We start from the raw sequence: 19,901 nt of genomic DNA, 5'->3' as shown, positions 1-19,901 counted from the left end.
GTGTTGAAAAAACTGTTTTTTCCTATTTTATAGTAATTACAAAACTTGCAAATTAAAAAAGAATTTAATGATTGCTTATTTTTGAGAGAGAGAGATAGAATGTTAGTGAGGAAGACACAGAATCTGAAGCAGGCTCCAGACTCTGAGCTGTCAGCACAGAGCCCGATGTGGGGCTTGAATGCACAACCATGAGATCATGACCTGAGCTGAAGTTGGATGTTTAACCAACTGAGCCAACCAGGTGCCCCAATATATTCATTCTTTTAACAACAAAATGTCTTATTTTTTTATCTTGATAGAAAAATAAGAGTATATGTGCACTTAGGTGTAAATGTATTATCATATGTGTGTGTGTGTGTGTGTGTGTGTGTGTGTATAATACACATACACATAGACATTATCATATATATACATATAGAGAGATGGAAGGAGGGAGAGGGATAAAGATAGGTATAATATAGTTGTAGATAGAGATACAAAACTAATACTTAAACTGGTTTGTCTTCTCTTTCTCACATCAGAGTTCATTTGCATTTTAAATCCCCCCAAATGTACCAATGTAACTGGATATATGCTTTGGAAACAACTAATTATGATTTTATTAGTGATGTATTCTTTAATTGCTTAGAAATAAAGATTTTCACATGAAGAAGTTTGGCACACAATTATGCTCTTTATAAAGAAATTTGAGATAGAAAAGATAACATCACCTTAAATCATGTAGCCTTGTAGTCAGTTGATCCTAAGTCCACAAAGATAGTTTTACTTTTTAACCCATTGTGTACTACTTTTTAACCCATTGTGTACACATTTTTCAGTACTTAGTTCTGTCAATAGAAGACCCTGGAAACAGGGAGGGTAATGAAGAGGAATGATAGTTTAGATGTATTCTTTCCTGGAATGCCAGTTGAATTAAATCTTTCATTCCCACCGCAGACATACAAATCTATAATCTCCTTTCAAGATGAATCCAGAATCAGGAGTCTGCATTCTTTTATTCTTGGTCAGGAGATTAAAATTGATCACAGGCCACACAAGGGAGTCAGCTGTAGTATCACAGCTCAATGTGGTTAACGAGGACAGCGCTTGCCTTCTGTTCTTCTTAACCGTGCGCTTACATGTTACAAATATTATTGATTTCAGGGGTCATCTGAGGCTGTGGGGAGGTTGTATGACTTGACAATATTTTGCTGTTTTTTAAGGGATAAGAGCTATGAGCCCTGATAGCAACTGGGACAGGTATAGTTTAAATTTGACAAATGAAGATTTATACTTTTTGAGCTGGCAAAGTCCTTCATGTAGAAATAATGAATGAAAATTTGATAGTTGATTTAACATAGGTCAAATGACTTGCAGTGAAAGAAGGAAAATAATGCTTTAATTATTACCCTTTCACCAAAATGAATTGATGATAGGTTTGTCATTGTAGATCTGTGCTTTAAACAAATGAATAGTGCTTTAGAAGATCCTTTTACAAGACATCATTTAAATTTAAGTAGACATAGTTTACTTAAAATCATTTGGAAATGTAATGTAGGTGGGATGATATGTGAATAATTACCTACTAATCTTTAAAGCATGTTTTTTTTTCTTCCTGGTGAATAAAACTACTGTGTTAACATTCAGAAAATTAAAGGTGCCACAGATCATTGTATGCTAAATTTTCAAAGACTAAATTTTCAAGCTTCTTCTATTTTTCTCTGATAATAAAGATTATATGCTATCCTGAATATATATTTTATGTAATGTTGGAAGAATCACAATGCTTAAGAGTTTTTATTAGATTAAATTTGGCTTAAGCGCTTACTAGCTGTGAGATTTTAGAAAGCTTATTTGACTGCCTTCAACCTCAGTTTGCTCATCTTCTTTTTTTTTCTTTTATTTTTTTAATGTTTATTTATTTGTTTTGAGAGAAAGAGTGAGCAAGCAGGGAAGGGGCAGAGAGAGAGGGAGAGAGAGAATCCCAAAAAGGTTCCACGTTGCCAGCACAGATCTTGCCCATCTAAATGGTCAGAAAGGTGTCTAGCTGATTGAGTTGTTGTGAGGCTCAAATAGACAAGAAATATTTTTAAGTAGTAAAGCACTCTACAAATGTAAACTCTTAAAATATTTAGTATCGCTAAGCCTGCACTTAAGACAGTTAGTGGTGGAAAGTTCTGCTGAAATACATTTTCTCTCTTTTTCTTCATAATCTGTAGAACACATTGGAAGATAACAAGTTAGATAGATAGCAAGTTACAAAAAGACAGCAAGTTATAAAAGAGTCCATTGGGGCTAAAATGTAAAATTTATTGGACTATATTAAATTAATGACATGGGCTTTACATGCACTATGCTCTAAGAAGCAGAATTCAAACAGCTTAGCATTAGAATATATATGACTTTTTAAAAATATGAAAATGTTGATAGTTACAAGAAATGACCCTAAACCCATACATCAAAATAGAAATCACGTGTTCATAAACTGAAATATATACATATATAGATCATATATAATCTATGTATGATATATATGATATTTAATAATATGCATAATGTATATTAAGATATAATTATTCGTATAATATTATAATGCATAATTATGTGTATTGTATTTATTAGTATGTTAATTAACATATAATTAATATTAATTCTTATTTTTAATCAATTATGAAATTATGATTTATTAATATATACATTATACACACACACACACCAAAGCATTGACTTCTTAGTCCATTAAACCAGAGTTGTTTGAGATAGAATTCATCAATTATGTTGATTTTTAAAAGTGTGAAATTTTTACAGATAGTGTCAAGATATATGCTCTATATACTATGGTTAGAGTGGTACAGGTGCTTTTGAATATAATTTAATTTTTGAATTTGTATATAGTGTGTAGCTCATAGGGAATTTAAACAATTTCCAAAGAGCAACACAGAATGTTAGTTTGATCCCCCTGATTAATCCACCATCGACTCTTACTATATTTTCTTCATCTAGTAGTAGGAAAAGAGAAGACAAGACCATTTGCCTATATAATGGGCTCCAGTTATAATGAAAATAATTTCAATTATTATCAATTAAATTTCTCATGTCTGTATAATACTTCATGATTCAAGAGTCCTTGAAACAGCTCAAACAAGGGAGGTGGTGCTAAAAGTTTAATTTTACCGAAGAGGAAACTAAGGCATAGGGTGGTAGGCTAATTTGCTCTGTATCATACAACTAGCAGGTGAGGGAACTGAGAACAAACCTAGGTATTCCTACCTTGGCCATGCATTTCAGCTGCTTGGGAGTATTTGCTTCACAGGTCAGAAAATTTGTTTCAGAGTGAACCACCCATGAATGTGCCCTTTTGTAGAATTTCCAAACCCAGTAGAGGGAGAACACCACATTCAAACCTTCAGTTTTCAGAGAAGCCTTTCTAAAAATGTTTTAAATCAAATATTTATATAAGCGAAGTTATATCCATTTTGTATTATTCACTCACAACTTAATTAATATGGAGTTGTCATTATTGACTATTTCTTCTTGAAAACATTTGAATATATTCTCCATTAATACTGATTCCTAAGAGGGTCTGTGGTATGTTCCTCCTCTAGCAAAATCTTTCTATACTTGGACTGCATTACTAGAATACCTTGCAGTGTGGGTATCAGCAGAGGATTTATCCTGTTGCCTCTTCTGACTTGCCTAATCTAATTAAATTGATTCTTATAGTTGCAATACATGTATTTGTATTTTCTTGTTTTTGTTCTGTTTTATATTGCCTCTCAATAAATCTCCTTTAGTTATATTATTTCTAAAAGTAATTGTAGGTCAATGGCCTTGTATTATACTTAAAATTCAAAGATGAATCCTAAAATCAAAAGTACTCTTTTGAACACCTGTTTCTTTGTGCTTTATAGTGTATATTTCTATACACTATACTAGATAATTTTTTAAAATTGTGTCTAGGGGTGCCTGGGTGGCTCAGTCGGTTAAGCTGCCAACTTTGGCTCAGGTCATGATCTCAAGGTTCATGAGTTCAGGTCCCGTGTAGGGCTCTGTGCTGACAGCTCAGCCTAGAGCCTGCTTCAGATTCTGTGTTTCTATCTCTCTCTGCCCCTCCCTTGCTCTCTCTCTCTCTCTCTCTCTCTCAAAAATAAATTTAAAAAAACATTAAAGAAATAAAAATAAAAGTTGTATCTATTCTGTAGACAAGAAAGTTTGAACTCATATCTCTCTTCTCCTGGCTTCCAGTATACCACTTTCTCCTGCATCTCTTACCTGACTGATCCATCCTTAATCTCTATTTGGGTTCCCTTTCCTCTTTCCTCCTTTAAATGTTGGTATGTTATCTAGGGCTCTACCAGTAGTCTTCTTTTCTGTTTACTGTATACACTCACTCTAGGATTAGCTCATTGGCATTTATGACTTCTAGTACAATCCTTTTGCTCATAGTTTTCAAATCTGTCTGTCCAGACAAGATTCCTCTCATGAGATTCAGGCATGAATTTTTACCTGTTTATTACCTAGAGGACAATTCTCTTGGATGTCCCACACTCCATTACATAGATCCAAATGGAACAACATTATTCCCCTAGGACCTGCTCCTCTTCCACTATACTGTATTGGTCAAGCACACCACTCTTGAGGTGTCAAGCACACCCTCCAAAACAGAAAATAAGACAGAACTTTGATCCTGTCTTTCCCTCTATTCCCTACAACTAAAAGGGATCAAATTTGTTAAATTAACTCCTAAGTATCTCTGGGGTAGGTTTTTATTCTCCTGTGTCTCTACCGTCAGTATTTTAGTGTGAGTCCCTCTTTTTTCCCCGTTAAAGTTACTGTGATAGGAGAAGAGAGTAAAAACATACCTCTAGGGAATCCAGAGGTACAGTTTCAAATGCTATATACAGAATTTCTTTGAAGTATTAAAATTTCATTCAATATTTGCATTTCATTCTTCATTATCTCCATATTTGTTCTGATATAAACACCATCATTTGAGTTGCTTATCTTTGGAGTGAAATTCTTGCTCCAGGAGGGTAGGCTGTGTTTATACGGAGGCTGTGGACCCTCCCTGAAATGTCATGCTATTGGAGGATACTAGTAATCCAGGTTGAGGAGTATAAGGTAAGTGTTCTTTTTCTTACCTGGATTTATGCAGGATCCCCTTATATGATCTTCTCCCATCATTCTCACTGCCTGTAAATCCGTTCCACACACTGCTACCAATTTGTCCTTCTTGATATACAAAACTGATTATATAGTTTCTCTGCAGTATCTTCTCAGGGTAAAATCCAAACTCGTTGGTTTGACTTTATGGTCTCGTTCTCTCTGTCAGATTTTAAATTTTGCTATTCCCTGTCTCCTCCTATCTGCTCTCCTAAACCCTAGTCTAGTCAGATGGGAGTCTTACCCCTTTATGCCTTTGTATATGTTGCTCATTATTACCCTTTTTTACCCCTGGAAATCTTCAGCATGAGCATCCTTGTCTTTAGTCCAGGTGAAGTGTGCTTTGTAGGTGCTCCTGTGCCCTGACCTCTGCATCCTTCTATCATAGCACTTATCTTGATTTGTTCTAGGTTTCTTTTTTTTATTAATGTTTTTATTTATTTTTGAGAGAGAGAGAGAGAGAGAGAGAGAGCGTGAGCAGGGGAGGGGCAGAGAGAGAGAGAGACACACAGAATCAGAATCAAGCTCCAGGCTCTGAGCTGTCAGCACAGAGCCCGACATGGGGCTCGAACCCACGGACAGCAGACAACAAGATCAGGACCTGAGCCGAAGTCAGATGCTTAACCAACTAAGCCACCCAGGTGACCCTGCTTTATTCTGTTTCTGATTACATGTTCTTCTCCCACTAGATTGGAAACTGTTCATTTATGTATGTATCCCTAGCACCTCATATGTTAGCTGGCACATAGTAGGCTATATTAATGAATAAGTAGTAAATGAAACATCTGAGATTTCTATTTCTAACTGATCTCAATCACAATTAAAAATCACAGGTGATATCCAAATCTTAAAGTTGACCATAAGAGACTGTATGTTTGTTTGGCTTTTTTATGTAACAAAAATTTTAGAACTAGATATGCAACAAGTATGTATTGAACCTGCCAAGTTTTACATTGTTAATTACCAATTTTTAAGAAAATTTCAGTTGGCACTGAGTGAAAGAAAGTATGTGTAGTTTTGTTCCTGTTTGGTTGTTGTTATGGAGTTATATACTAAAATTATGTTAAATATCAAGGAAGAAAAATATCAAGGATGGTGCCAAGTATGAAAATAATAGGATTTTAAGGTTTAAAATACATAAAATCCAATGTATTTATTAACATTTGCCATATGCCAGTCACTGTGCTAAGCGATTATCATGTTATTGAGATATATTATCTCACTTAATCTCCCTGTAAGGCAGGTTTTATAGATAAGGAAATTCAGACTTAACTGATTTTGCAAGGTTACATAGCTAATACATAAAGTAGTAATGATATGAATATAGTTATCTCCGATGTCAAAACCATTACTTTCCCTTATAGCAGGCCTAGCATACCTATAAATTCTTGTATACGATTATATTCATTCATGGTGTGTAGTGATTGTCAAGTGTGGATAATTACATTGCATTTTGGCATTTACACCCACACCCTGGGCACTTGGAATGACATTTGGATGAATAGTACAGTGTAATTGATTTAATCTTGATGACTGTGATTCTTTAGCCATTTTTGAGTCATTTAGAGAATGTAATGAAAGATATAGACCCTCTGTACACATACACGGTAAAATGACACTGAAGGGGTTGAGAACAAGCCTCCCCAAAATGTGTTACTTTGGCATGTAGATTATTTTGAGCTGAAGTCAGTCAAGGCCCAAAAAACTGAGGAGGAGCTTTTACCTCCTGCTTAACTACCTAAAAGAAATTAGAGTGCCTAGTCCAGGAAAAGAACTATCACCAGAGATAACTACAAAGGATTTGGGCTAGCTGTTGGGGGTAAGCTCAGTGGGACTTCGGAGATCAAATTTCTCTCTGTGTCCCATTGTCTCTGTATAATAGGACTTGGCAAACATTTGTTTACCAAACATTTGCTATTCCCATCTTCCTATAAATTATCTTTCTCCCCCTTGAAGTCTCAGACCCCTGTTCCCTTCACAGTTAGTTCGGGATATCATATAAGCCTCAGTTGCCTAACTTCTTGTGGGTTTCATATTCTTATGGGGTTCCTGTATGTATGTGATTAAGTTTGTTTTTCTCCTGTTAATCTGTTATGTCAATTTGCTTGATAGGCCAGCCAGAAGAACCTAGACAAGTAAAAGAAAAATTCTTCCTCCCCTATAATACATGTATAGAAATGTACTTTTCTGAATCTTGGTTTTCTTGATATACTCAGGCAGTGTTCAGATCCATTTTTAGATCATCAACGTGTTTTGTGGATGAACAAACTGATGCTCAAAGTTGATCGTATGTTTCTGAAATTGTTGACCATTTCTATACATAGAGAATGTCTTTCAAAGAGTAATTATTTTGTGGAATTTCCTGAATTCCTATGAAAGTATTCTAATTTTGAGACTTTTATTCAGCAACATGTTAGTAATACTAAATATGTTACAAGTATATTTAAGTATGGGTATAATTTAATATTTTTCTTATACACATTTCTTGAAAAAAGTGTATTGAGCTAAGTATTTTCTTGTAAAATTTAGAAAATTACAAAATTCAGGGTAAGATAAATTTGCACAGAAATGTACCATTTATGTATAAGAGGAAAATACATAATTAGAGTGAAATAACCCTGAAGTATCAGTGTTATCACAAGATAAAAGAATTATATAGTAGCAGGGACACCTGGGTGGTTCAGTTGGTAGAATGTCCAACTCTTGATTTCAGCTCAGGTCATGATCCCAGGGTTGTGGGATCAAGCCTCACGTTGGGCTCTGCACTGAGCATAGAGCCTGCTTGAGATATTCTCTCTCTCTGTGTCTCTCTGTCTCTCTCTCTCTTCCCCTACCCCTTCCCCGGCCCTCTGCTGCATGGGCATGTGCTCTCCCTCCCCACCCCTCTCTCTCTCAAATTAAAAAAAAAAAATTATATAGTAGCATAACCAATATCTATGATTCTCAATTGCATTTTCTACTTGTAAAATTGTTGTTTCAATAATATAAAGCTATATTATGCTTGCTTACTTGTCCTCATAATAGTTCTATAAAGAAAAACATTTTTGTAACTCTTCTTATTTTAGAGGTGAAGAAGCTGACGTTTAAAGTTTAATGACTTGGGCATGAACTTAGAGCCAAAAGCCGAAAAGTAACAGTCAGGAGTCCATTACTGGTCTTCTGATTCGGAACCAAACAGCTTTCCTTTGTTTCACAGACATGCCGAGGGAGAATCACATAGACACAGAAACCAAGTTCTAGCAACTGAGAGAGTCACCATGCACATTTAGTGTGTGCTTTATTTTAAAGCCTGACACTTGCTTCCTCAGGCTTGCACTGTTTTACTTTGTAGAGCTCTGAAGGCCAGAGTGTACTTGGGTAATTCAAAATGATTCTTAGCTTTCATTTCAGTTTTAATCCATGACCCTAGCTCTTGCATTATGTTTCACTTCTTTTTTTTTTTTTTTTTTTTTTTTTTTTTTGCCAGTAATATAGCGAAGATTGGTCTGGCTTTAAAGAAAACAGTTTAACTGCATCATCTAAATGCATGCTATATTAAAAATTATTAAAGCTTTTGATATACAGAATACCCTGGCATCACAATATAGTTGTAAAATTCATTAGAGCCGTTACAAGTAGAGAGGCTACCAGTGCCTGTATTTAAAAATGTATTTGAATAAAAAATGTAGAAGGACAATTTTTATAAATACCTTTGAGAAAGTAACTAAGACAATACAATGAATGTGTGGTACCTTTACTGGTGATTAACACATTAGTAATACTTTTGAGATTACATTTTAAAGGGGTCTTCTGCCTTCTACAGAATGTGTGTTTATGGTGGCAGCTTTAATGCTATTTCCTGCTGTGCAGTTCAATAGAGTATGTTTTTAGGTGGTTGGTAGAGGGTTTTTTTCGTTATGTATGTCGATGGAGATAAGTGTTTTAATTACTTTTTTAATGTCTGTGCTTTTGTATTTTTCTCCTCTCTTCCCTTTTATTTCCTGCTGTTGAGATTACTGCCTCATCTCCACAGCAGGTGGCTGTTGCAAATTTGTTTTCTTTGTAAGCCTGGTAGATTTATTTTGTAATATAACTGTTCCTTTTTAGTATTTTATTATTAATGATTTCTTTACTTTGGAATATAGTATACTTACATAGTCCTAAATAGTAATTTCCTAACACATCTAAGAATTCCAATCATTAAGGAAAAAAACCTTTGCCTGAGGCGTATTGTTTGAGTTTTTTGCTTACCCTCACTTCATGATGTGAGGATTAAAATTTAAGGAAATTGTTTTATAGCAAAAGCCAAATGAAAATGAGAAACAGAGAAAGAGGCCCAAGAGATAAAGCACACTTTAATAAATAATACCAAAAATCAAAGTGATAGGTAGAATTTTGTGACAGAAATAGGAAATTACATTCATATATCTTTTCTAGAAGAGAGGGTTTAATGAGATCTTCTGTTTATATGAAAATTAAATTTTAATTATTAAAATAACTTCTGCTAATTATAAGAAAATTAGAATGTTACAAAAGTATGAAGAAAAATACCTTTTTTTGTGCAATATTTTGTTGTTTTGGTTGTTTCATATGTCTCTTTATATGAAAAGCAATAGATAAGATAGATCCTGAGTACAGGAATTATTTGTCAGGAAAGTAAAATACATCCAAAGATATTTGGTCCATTTTTTTAATTCTTGGGCATTATTTTATCAATTAAAATAGCCTCTATTTTGTTGCAAATGTATAAAGGGAACAAAAAATATGAGACCAAAATGCATAGTGAACCATAGTCCCATTTTGTTATATGAAATTGCTGGATATTTCATGACAGATTAAAAGGTTCTCCAGAAGATTTTTAATATCAGCTTATAGATATTACACTTGCAAGTACACTGCTTTCTTAATATATTTATATTGTTTTCACCCATACATACTACTCTAAGTTGGAGCCTGGTATTCAGTTCTAATATGAAGTGATATGAACTGATCTCATTAGTGTGATAGAACTTGTGTGTATCTTCTACACAAAGTGATAAAAAAAGAGCTGAAGTACATTTGTAATTTAACATTGTAGGAAGTGTCATCTTTGGTTATTTCATTCTCTTCTCCAATGCTCTTTAAAATTTACTGTTTTATAAATTAAATACAAAAGACCTTAATTCAGCATTTATCAGATTTTCAAAATTGTATGAGCGCTCAGTACTTCTCTTGCTTCTGGATTTCATTATTGTTACATGTTTCTGTATAGAAAAATACCATATGTAATGGGAAAAAATATGATTTGAGATGGTGACTCCATTCATAACATTTTTTTTAAAGTCTTCATCTTGTTATGCTCTAACTGATTGTGTGATATACATGATTAATGCATGTAGTCACATTGGGAGAGAAACTAGACAGCAGTTACATGAAACAGATGTTTAATGGGGATTTGAAAAATCAATGAAATGAACACTATTGTGATGCATGGTGATATGATTTCATATGTGTTATATTGAATCACTCCATTCTTTCTGAATTCAGTCTGAACTAAACGTATTTACAGTGGGGCATTGGGGAAAAGATGGGGAGTTATATTGAGAAAGGAAGCACAATAGGGCATCATTGATCTGTTCTCTTTCTAATCAATATATAGATCCTAGAATGATAACCCATATGGCACTGTTGTCCCTTGGAAATAAGCTATAAATCCTTTGAATCATATAAGTGGTCTGTAAGTGCAGATGAAAAACTTTATATTCCACTGTGGAATTCTGGAATGCTTAGGTCCTTGAAAGGAATATTTTACTTCTATATTGTAATCCCAACTGTTTGGGCTTGGTATAAGACTAGTTTGCCTTTTCTAATAAGTATAGAACCACATATAGATACATATATATATCCATAAATACACATATTTACTGTTTTATTCTTAAATCCTCATATCTTATATACAACCATTTAAATGGTTTTTTTCAATTAATTGCAATAGCTTCTCTTTTTGGAAGTTTTACTGTGTCTTTTTATCATGTGAGCCTTTATTTTCCATGGTTTTTATATTTTACCCAAGACAATAATAATGGCTTACATTTCAGTGGTGTTCTAAATTTACCAGGGTACTTTTATGTGCACTTTTCTATGTAATTTTCAGCTCAACTCTACATCAGGCAGGACTATTTTCATTCTAAAATCAAAGAATTTGGTTATAGTATTGACTAATTTTACCCAGTACAGCTGGAAAGGGGAAATGGTGAAACTGGAACCCAGTTCTCCAGACATTTAGGTCAGTTGTCTTTGAGACATGATGTTACTCTAACTGCTCCCATTCGAAAACCAAATTAAACCTTAGAGGGTCTTAATCTTGCTACTTTCCTGGTTCTGATGCACATGTGGTTTGAGTCCATTGTAGTCTGTGTAATGAATGAGGTTAGAATACCCTGGTTTGGCTATAGTCTTTTATTCTAGCCAAGGTTACTAAGTTTTATGGACTCTAATACCAATCTGCCTAACACTGACCACTTAAATGTGTAACAATATTAATTGTATGTATCATGGACTAGATGGACACTTAATTTATGTCTCTCCAAATGTATCATTTTATTAAATAATTTTTTTACGGAGGGAATGCAAATAAAAGGAAGCATTTCACATCTATGCAAAAAGCTTTACATTTGTTTTCATTTTATTCTCCTAACAATATATGAGGCTGCTGCTGCTGCTGCCCAGGAAGAGTAATATACTTGCCCAAGGTCATAATAGCTAGTAAGTGCTAAAACTAGAATTTTAATGCAGAAAGTTTGACTTTAGAGTTTTGCTCTTATTCAATATACTCTGTTTACAAATAATGATAGAAATAAGTCTGTTGGAATTAAGATTTTTTTAAAAAAAGGTTTAATAGGGGCGCCTGGGTGACTCAGTCGGTTAAGCGTCTGACTTCAGCTCAGGTCACGATCTCGCGGTCCGTGAGTTCGAGCCCCGCGTCGGGCTCTGGGCTGATGGCTCGGAGCCTGGAGCCTGCTTCCGATTCTGTGTCTCCCTCTCTCTCTGTCCCTCCCCCGTTCATGCTCTGTCTCTCTCTGTCTCAAAAATAAATAAAACATTAAAAAAAATTTTAAAAAAAAGGTTTAATAAACAAAAAATAAAAGCAATGTTTATGCAGGGACATTTCTTTTACAAAGATATGGGTGGATGGCTGTGGTAGATAGCCTGGTTTCCCTCAGTGAGAGTTTGTTTAATGAATCCATGTGTAATCTGCACATTTGAATGTTTTTCCTCATGTAGCACCATTCCCCAAAGTAGGCTCAGGAAATGAGGACTGAGAGCACACAACATGATTTCTTCTTGGAGAAGCAAGTGAAATATCAGGTACAAAAGTACGTGGAAAAGTGGAAAACTTAAGACGTTTGCCATCAGGTGCATTTTGCTATTTTCAGCCACTTGTGAATAGTGACATAATCAGTGGGATTTTATCTACTAACATCTTATTGAAAAAGCACTTGTATGGAATAACCATAATTGATATACCTGCATAAAGTTTGGTATTCTAGAGCATTACCCATTTCTGTAAAACACAGTCTTTTGCCAGGAACCTGAGGCAGTCTCTCAGTGTTCTGTCTTTACATCTGTGGGATTTGTGAGGCTATCTCCTGTGACAGGTTTATCTGATCACCGTCTTTCCCATGCCAGCTTGGCTGTCATTCAAGTGGATGTCTTCAAGAATGAGAGGAATCACACGAATGCTTGCTCCATTCAATTAACACCAAAAAAGTGAGCCAGCGAAGTCACACAGACAGACATTATAAAATCTGAAGAATTCCTAAACATGTCCTACCATCCTATGAAGACCTAGCCTTAAAAGCTTATTTCTCCTCTATTACTTACTAGATGATAACATGAAGCAGAATATTTAATATCCTATTACTGTTAATTTAAGTTGTGCAGAACTTAATATAAGCACAAAAATTTATTATATACACTACTGGTATTTATTCTGTAGCTGTTCCAGAGAGAGGTGCTTTCGAAACACAACAGAGATACATATTTCAAAGAATATCAAATATTGAAAAATAGCCAGCAGATACCCAAGAGGAATGCACTTAAGAAGGAAAACAATTCAAAAAGGAATTGTACTAGAGAAAATAATCACAAAACAAAGATACAGCCTATACAAGCAGACTGTCTTTTCTCTACCACTAGACTGGAACCTGGCCACAGACACATTGTGTGTTGTGTGCATATCTGTAGCCTTACAGTGAAGCATTTAATGCATACATGTTAAATGATTTAGACATCACTTGTTATGCAGCTTCACGTTATAATGGGCTTAATTGCAACATTTTATAAGAAAAAGGCAGCATTTTAGTCAATGCTGAAGCATAAACTCTATAACCAGACTGTCCCAGTTAGAAATTGACACTGCTACTTACTTGTTCTGTGACTGTTGGCAAAGTTACTTAACATATATGTGTCTTAGTTTCCTCATATCTAAAATGCAGAAAATGTTAGTTGTCTCAGAGAATTGTAGTGAAAATGGAATGAGTTAATATATAAAAATCACCTATATGCCAGGATTTAGAACAGCGATTGTAATGTAATCAGTAAGTTAGACTTTATGTAAATATCAGCAGAATTTTTTTTTATTTATTTTAGGAGAACCTGAAAATTATTATTTTGCAATAGGTCTTAAGGAGGTGTTCTTTTGTATAAATATATGCTGAAACACCAAAACTTTAGTAACTATTCTAGGGGAACAAAGAAACTATCTGGTCTTCTTGAAAGACAGAGAACACTGTACATCTACTAAGCTAAGTTGTTTTGTTTGTCAAATCTTTGTCAATTCTTCTTTATTCATAAACCTTCTCCCCACTGAAAGGTGAATTAAAAAGTCATTTCAGTGTCATTTTGAACTCATTCTGATAGAGACACATACCTTATTTATTAATATGCCACCTACTCTCATGGAAATCTTCTTTTGATAGATGGGTATTTGCAAGTTTCATTATCTTTCATAGTTCACTTAAGATTGCTTCATTTTTCTTTCTTTTTTTTTTTTGTAGCACTTTGTTTAAATTTGCTAAGGTTTAATACTTTACTTTAAGCTCCATTCTTTCCTTGCCATAATATGTGAAATTTGAAAGAATTGATAAACTACAGAATAATAAGCCTATCATATTATTAATAGCTAATGTTTAGTGAGCATTCACTATGTTTTAGGGCTCAATGCTTAAGATAGATAGAGGGATGGATGGATGGATGGATGGATAGATAGATAGATAGATTCCTTTAAATCTCACATCAATGAGAGAAGTATTAGTAGTAGTAGAATCATTAGGAGATATATAGATGTAGATATATTATATAATTTATCTCAAGGAATTGGCTTATGTAATTGTGGGAGCTAGCAAATTCAAAACCTGTGGGCTGGGCCAGAAGGCAGAATTTCTTTTTTCTCAGGGAAACTTCAGTTTTATTTTTAAGGCCTTTCCACTAACTGGATGAGACCTACTCAGAATCATCAACATAATCTCCTTTACTTAAAGTAAACTGATTGTAGATGGTAACCATATTTACAAAATGCCTTCATAGCAATACCTAGATTAGTGTTTGATCATATCATTTGATGGCCTAGCTAATTACATATAAAACTGGCCATCAGGAGTGCCTGGGTGGCTCAGTTGGTTAAGCGTCCGACTTCAGCCCAGGTCATGATCTCACAGTTCGTGGGTTCAAGCCCCACATCGGGCTCTGTGCTGACAGCTCAGAGCCTGGAGCCTGCTTCGGATTCTGTGTCTCCCTCTCTCTCTGCGCCACTCACACTCTGTCTCTCTCTGTCTCAAAAATAAATAAATATTTTTTTAAAAAATTTAAAACTGACCATCACAAGCACTCACGCAAGATCACAGAGCTGGTAAATGGGAGAGGAAGAACTCACACGGAAGTTTGTCTAATGACAAAAGTCCTGCTCTTAATTACCTCACAGCATCATGGTTAGCAGATGCTAGGGTACTTTTGCCAGTTGGGCCAGACTACCAAACAGTCTGAAGGAAAGCTCCAGATGCACTGTCCTAGGACATAAGGGATAAGCTCCAGATGCACTGTCCTAGGACATAAGGGGTGACCTGTCACCCAGGTTGGGGAGAAGAGCTCCATGGACCTTGGGACTTCAAAAGTATGTATGCCCTGGAATGTGGTTAAACAGGCTGCAGGAATAACATAACAGTCCTGTACCATTTTTGGCTCATTTTTTCTCTCCTGAAGCCAATATCTATAAGTCAGAACATCTAACCAGTGCCCTCTTGAACATTTATAGAGAGAATCTGATCTAGTAAATGCTAAATTCATTAGAGTGATAAATGCAGAATGGGTTAAAAGTACAGGGAACTCAGTTGTCCTTGTCAGTGTCTTGATCCAAGGGAAAAAATGAAATTTAAATTTTGCCAAAGGTTTTTTCTTGTGAAATAATAAGCCTTGCAGGATAGGAAAAGTCCTTTCCATGGATCCGGTGGTGTGTTCAATAAAAATGCCTTGCATTTCTTTAGATAAGTTATTTTAGCAATGGATCTATAGAAAATAATCACAGATGTAAAGTTACTTCTCTGCCTTAACCATGGTAAGTAGTAAAAAAGATCAGATTAGGAGTTAGTAAAGGGAGGATTTTAGACCTTATTGACAATAGATGTGGAACTCTTATCTGCCACATACATTTTCTGTGCTTTGTTTTTGATCTGCTTTAAAGATTTTGGTTTATCATATCTCCTTGAAATTGCATAGCACTTCAGGTTGTTTTTCCTGTGTCTTTTTAATAGAAAAATGAAGTGCTACAGAACAGATGCTATCTAATATAGTGGTATAAGAAGGGGGATGAGTCCTTATTTAAAGTTTGATATGTGGCATATCTATATCTATATCTATCTGTATGTATGTATATGTATATATATATATATATATATATATATATATATATATATATATATATTAGATGAATCAAGTGTAGCTTAAACTACAGTCATCTTTTAATAGCTTTCAAGAAAAATTGTTTTGCCATTAGAGTCTTCAAGTAATATTCAGCTATTTTCATGTAACCATAACCATTCCCTACCCCAGTCTTTCTAAAAGAATTACATGAATAACCACACATTTGTGTAATAGTTTCCACATTATAAATATACCTCAAGAGTAATCTTTTATGTCAGAAAATGAAGAAACAGTCCTATCCCATTTCATTTATAAAGCCGAAGCACTGTATGTTAACTACCTGGAATTTAAATAGAAACTTAAGAAAGAAAAAAGAGGCCAAAGCAAAGGTAAGTCAAATGACTTGCCTAGCCTTCCTAGATAAATAAAATAATTTTAATGACGAATGATCTTAAACTAATCTGTGAGCAAAGGGCAAATCTTCAGGAGGAAAGAATGCTGGACAGGGAAGAAAAATGTTTGATTTAATTTGAAGGGACAACAGTGGTCTATTCCTGGTTACACACTCACTCAATCTACAAGCACCTTCAGCTTTCAAATCAGATAAGTACCTACCTTATCACACATGACAAAAGTCATTCTTGAGCCATGCTTATTACTCTGTGTATCCACCAAGAAATACTCATTGCTCTTCATTTAACTATAAAATGAAATCTTATCTCTCCAGAATAACCCAGAGTTTAGGGAAGTAAACAAAATTACACTGTAAATTTTCCCCTCTGTTTATGGAATTGAAATGACTTAATTCTTCACTTTGCTTTGTTTTTACTTTGAAAAACATTAGTCTGTTATTCATTTTCTTTTCAAAATTTTGGCGGTTCTTTCCTAATTATATGGTTGTACATGCACATTGTAGAAATTTTAGAAAATAAATAATGAAAAAATAGAATATCCACAGTCCTACCACCAGGAATGATCACTGTTGAAATTTTATAAAAATTGATCATACTATACAGAGTTTTGTATCCTGATAGTTCATTTAACACTATTTTGATTACAGTCCAATACCATATTTTTCAAATATTTATTTTAATGGCTGCATTGTGTTGTCTCTTCTAAAGTAAAACTCATTTATCCATTTTATTGGCATTTTGGTGTTCTCTCATTCTCTCTCTCTCTCTCTTTGCATCGACTGTTTTTGTATATTAAATCTTACTTTTTTAATGTTTCCTTATTTTTGAGAGAGAGAGAGAGAGAGAGAGAGAGAGAGAGAGCACAAGCAGCACAGGAGCACAGAGAGCCAGAGACACAGAATCTGAAGCAGGCTCCAGGCTCTGAGCTGTCAGCACAGAGCCCAACATGGGGCTCATACTCATAAGTGGTGAGATCATAATCTCAGCTGAAGTCGGACACTTAACCAAGTTAGTCACCCAGGTGCACCTGTACATTAAATCTTCATTTGCATGTCTTAGTGTTTCCTTAGTATAGATTCAAAACTATTTTTCCAGAAATTGAGCATCCACCAATGTGTATTGCTTTTTTAAAATTTTTTTTAATGTTTATTTATTTTGAGAAAAAGACACAGATCATAAGTGGGGGATGGACAGAGAGAGGGGGAGACGCAGAATCTGAAGCAGGCTCCAGGCTCTGAGCTGTCAGCACAGAGCCCAATGTGGGGCTCGAACTCAACAAACTCTAAGATCATGACCTGAGCTGAAGTCGGTCGCTTAACCAACTAAGCCACCCAGGTGCCCCCAATGTGTATTTCTATCAAAAGATCACTACAAGTCCCATCTTTACCCTTGCCACATAGTCTAATTTTCTTAAATCTTTTACTTCCTAATAGACAGGAAATCATATGTCATTGTTTTAATTTTACAGTTCTTAGATTACTAATATAGTTAACATTTTGGTGCTTACAAGCTATTTATATTTTTCATTTTCCAAATTTTGTTATCCATTGTTTATGCTTCTCTTGAAAAGTCAATCTGTTCCTTATTGAGTTGAGAAACTTCTTTATTTAGTAAAGAACTTTTATTTGTTAAAATATTACCTTGGTTAATCATTTGCCTTTCATTTATTTATAATATTTTTGTATTATAGAAATAGCTGATTTTTTGTGGTAAAATATATCTTTTTCTTTAAAGTTTTTTTTTTGTTTTTTACTTTTCTTAGAATGATCTCTCATATTCAAGAATTAGAAATATATGTATTCATATTGTATTTTAGTTTTGTGATGATTTTTTTAATATGTGTTACTTTAATACACTGGAAACTTATTTTTATTTATGACAGGAGGAAATAATAGTACCTGATTTTCCTTTTAGCACTAGATGGACTTGTATGTGTGTGTATCCATGTTTCTGTATACTCATAGGTGTGCTTGGATGTGTGGTTTATGATTTGTGCTTAGTTATATAGTAAAGGTATACATTAAGGTTCATTATAATTTGTTATATACATTTTTATGTTGATTTGCTTATAGATTTTTTTCATCTCAGAACCACATTATTTTAATGATTTCAGCTTTCTACTTTTTTTTTAAATATACAATAGGAAAAGTCCCTTCTTCTGCTAATAAGATTTTATAAATTTTTATTACTTAGGTTTGCCAGACCCCAATAAAAACCACATCTTCAAAGACCTGACACAGGACCATGGATTTTACACATCCAAAGACTTTTTGCCACTTGTAGCCAAAAGCAGTAAAGCAGGTATAGTGTTATTTTGTATTCTTAATGTTGCCTATTACCTATGTCATTTGTGTATTATAAATCTATATTAAATCTTGACACAGGAGGTCATTGTTCAGAGCTCAAATCACTTTTGTTAACACCAACATAAATTTAAAGAAAGTATGATATAATAGTTTTCCAGGATCATCTATTTGTTTATTCTTCCAATCAAACATCATCATAAGGAATTTTCACTCTATCGTATATAGGTCTAAACTGCATCATGTAAAATTGCTTCTCTGTGAGAGTCTTAAACAAACATTGGAAGATGTTCTTAAAAGAAAAGGCAGGAACTTCCATTTGGGAACTATTTTGTATTATATATTATATTATAACTATATATGTTATATATTATATTTATAAAATACATATATTTTTAAATTTTAAAATAGGCCAATTTTTCAGATAAAGCATCATTTGTGTCTAAAGAGGCAGAAAGACCCAGTCTCTTGCTGAACAGCAATTTTATGAAGTTAAATGAAAACACTTTGATAAACACCCTAGTATTCAGTCTCTGTGTAATACCATTTCATACAGCCCAAGAGAAGCAACCAGAAACTAAAGCAACCAGTCGGATACTTTGCTTGGATGAGTCATGTCTTAGTGGTAAAGCAGCTACAATATATTCTCCAAAACCAGATCATCTAAATCCTTTAAACATACCTTTTCAAAGTCTTGAACTTCAGCTATCCCAACATCTAATTACATGTGAAAAGATAAAAGCTTACATTTTTATCCACAATTTAAAAAGACAAGAAACTTCTCTATAAGGTCATTCTGCAGAAGTTTCTAGCTAAACATGTGAACCATCTGCACCTTCATCGTCCCAGGAGAAGGGGATCCTTCTGTACCTGCAACCCTTTCTAAGGAAGATCATAGTACATATAGCCTATATTTGAGAATTATAGAGGGCCATTATGTAATCCCAAATGCAAACTCTTCCAAGCAAAATGATTACAGTTACCGAGATTATAGGCCTATGCTATCCGTGGAGCCATTTCAAAAATTATAGTAATTTATCTTATCAACAGTCTTATTTAATCTGATAACACATGATACCTAACATATAGGGAAACCTGCATTTTACTTCTTTACAAGAATCTTCATATGGACATCAAATCTTCATAGACATGTCCTTAAAAATGGACA

At 34.1% G+C, this 19,901-nt stretch overlaps 1 protein-coding gene across 2 annotated transcripts in view; it reads left to right on the top strand.

Annotated features, from left to right (window-relative positions):
* DPYD (dihydropyrimidine dehydrogenase) overlaps window positions 1-19,901 on the top strand; it is an 878,551-nt gene that overhangs the window by 379,588 nt on the left and 479,062 nt on the right. For both annotated transcript variants that reach the window (XM_086717643.1, XM_025935274.2), the window contains one exon: window positions 18,624-18,731. In XM_086717643.1, coding sequence (XP_086573769.1) covers window positions 18,624-18,731 — 108 coding nt within the window. The remainder of the gene's footprint in view (window positions 1-18,623; window positions 18,732-19,901) is intronic.

The sequence above is a fragment of the Puma concolor genome, chromosome C1, assembly GCF_028749965.1.
Source record: "Puma concolor isolate L17-30 chromosome C1, mPumCon1.1.hap2, whole genome shotgun sequence".
NCBI classification, from domain to species: domain Eukaryota; kingdom Metazoa; phylum Chordata; class Mammalia; order Carnivora; family Felidae; genus Puma; species Puma concolor.
The sequence above is the reverse complement of the archived record's forward strand: the minus strand, read 5'-3'. Positions and strand labels throughout refer to the sequence as shown.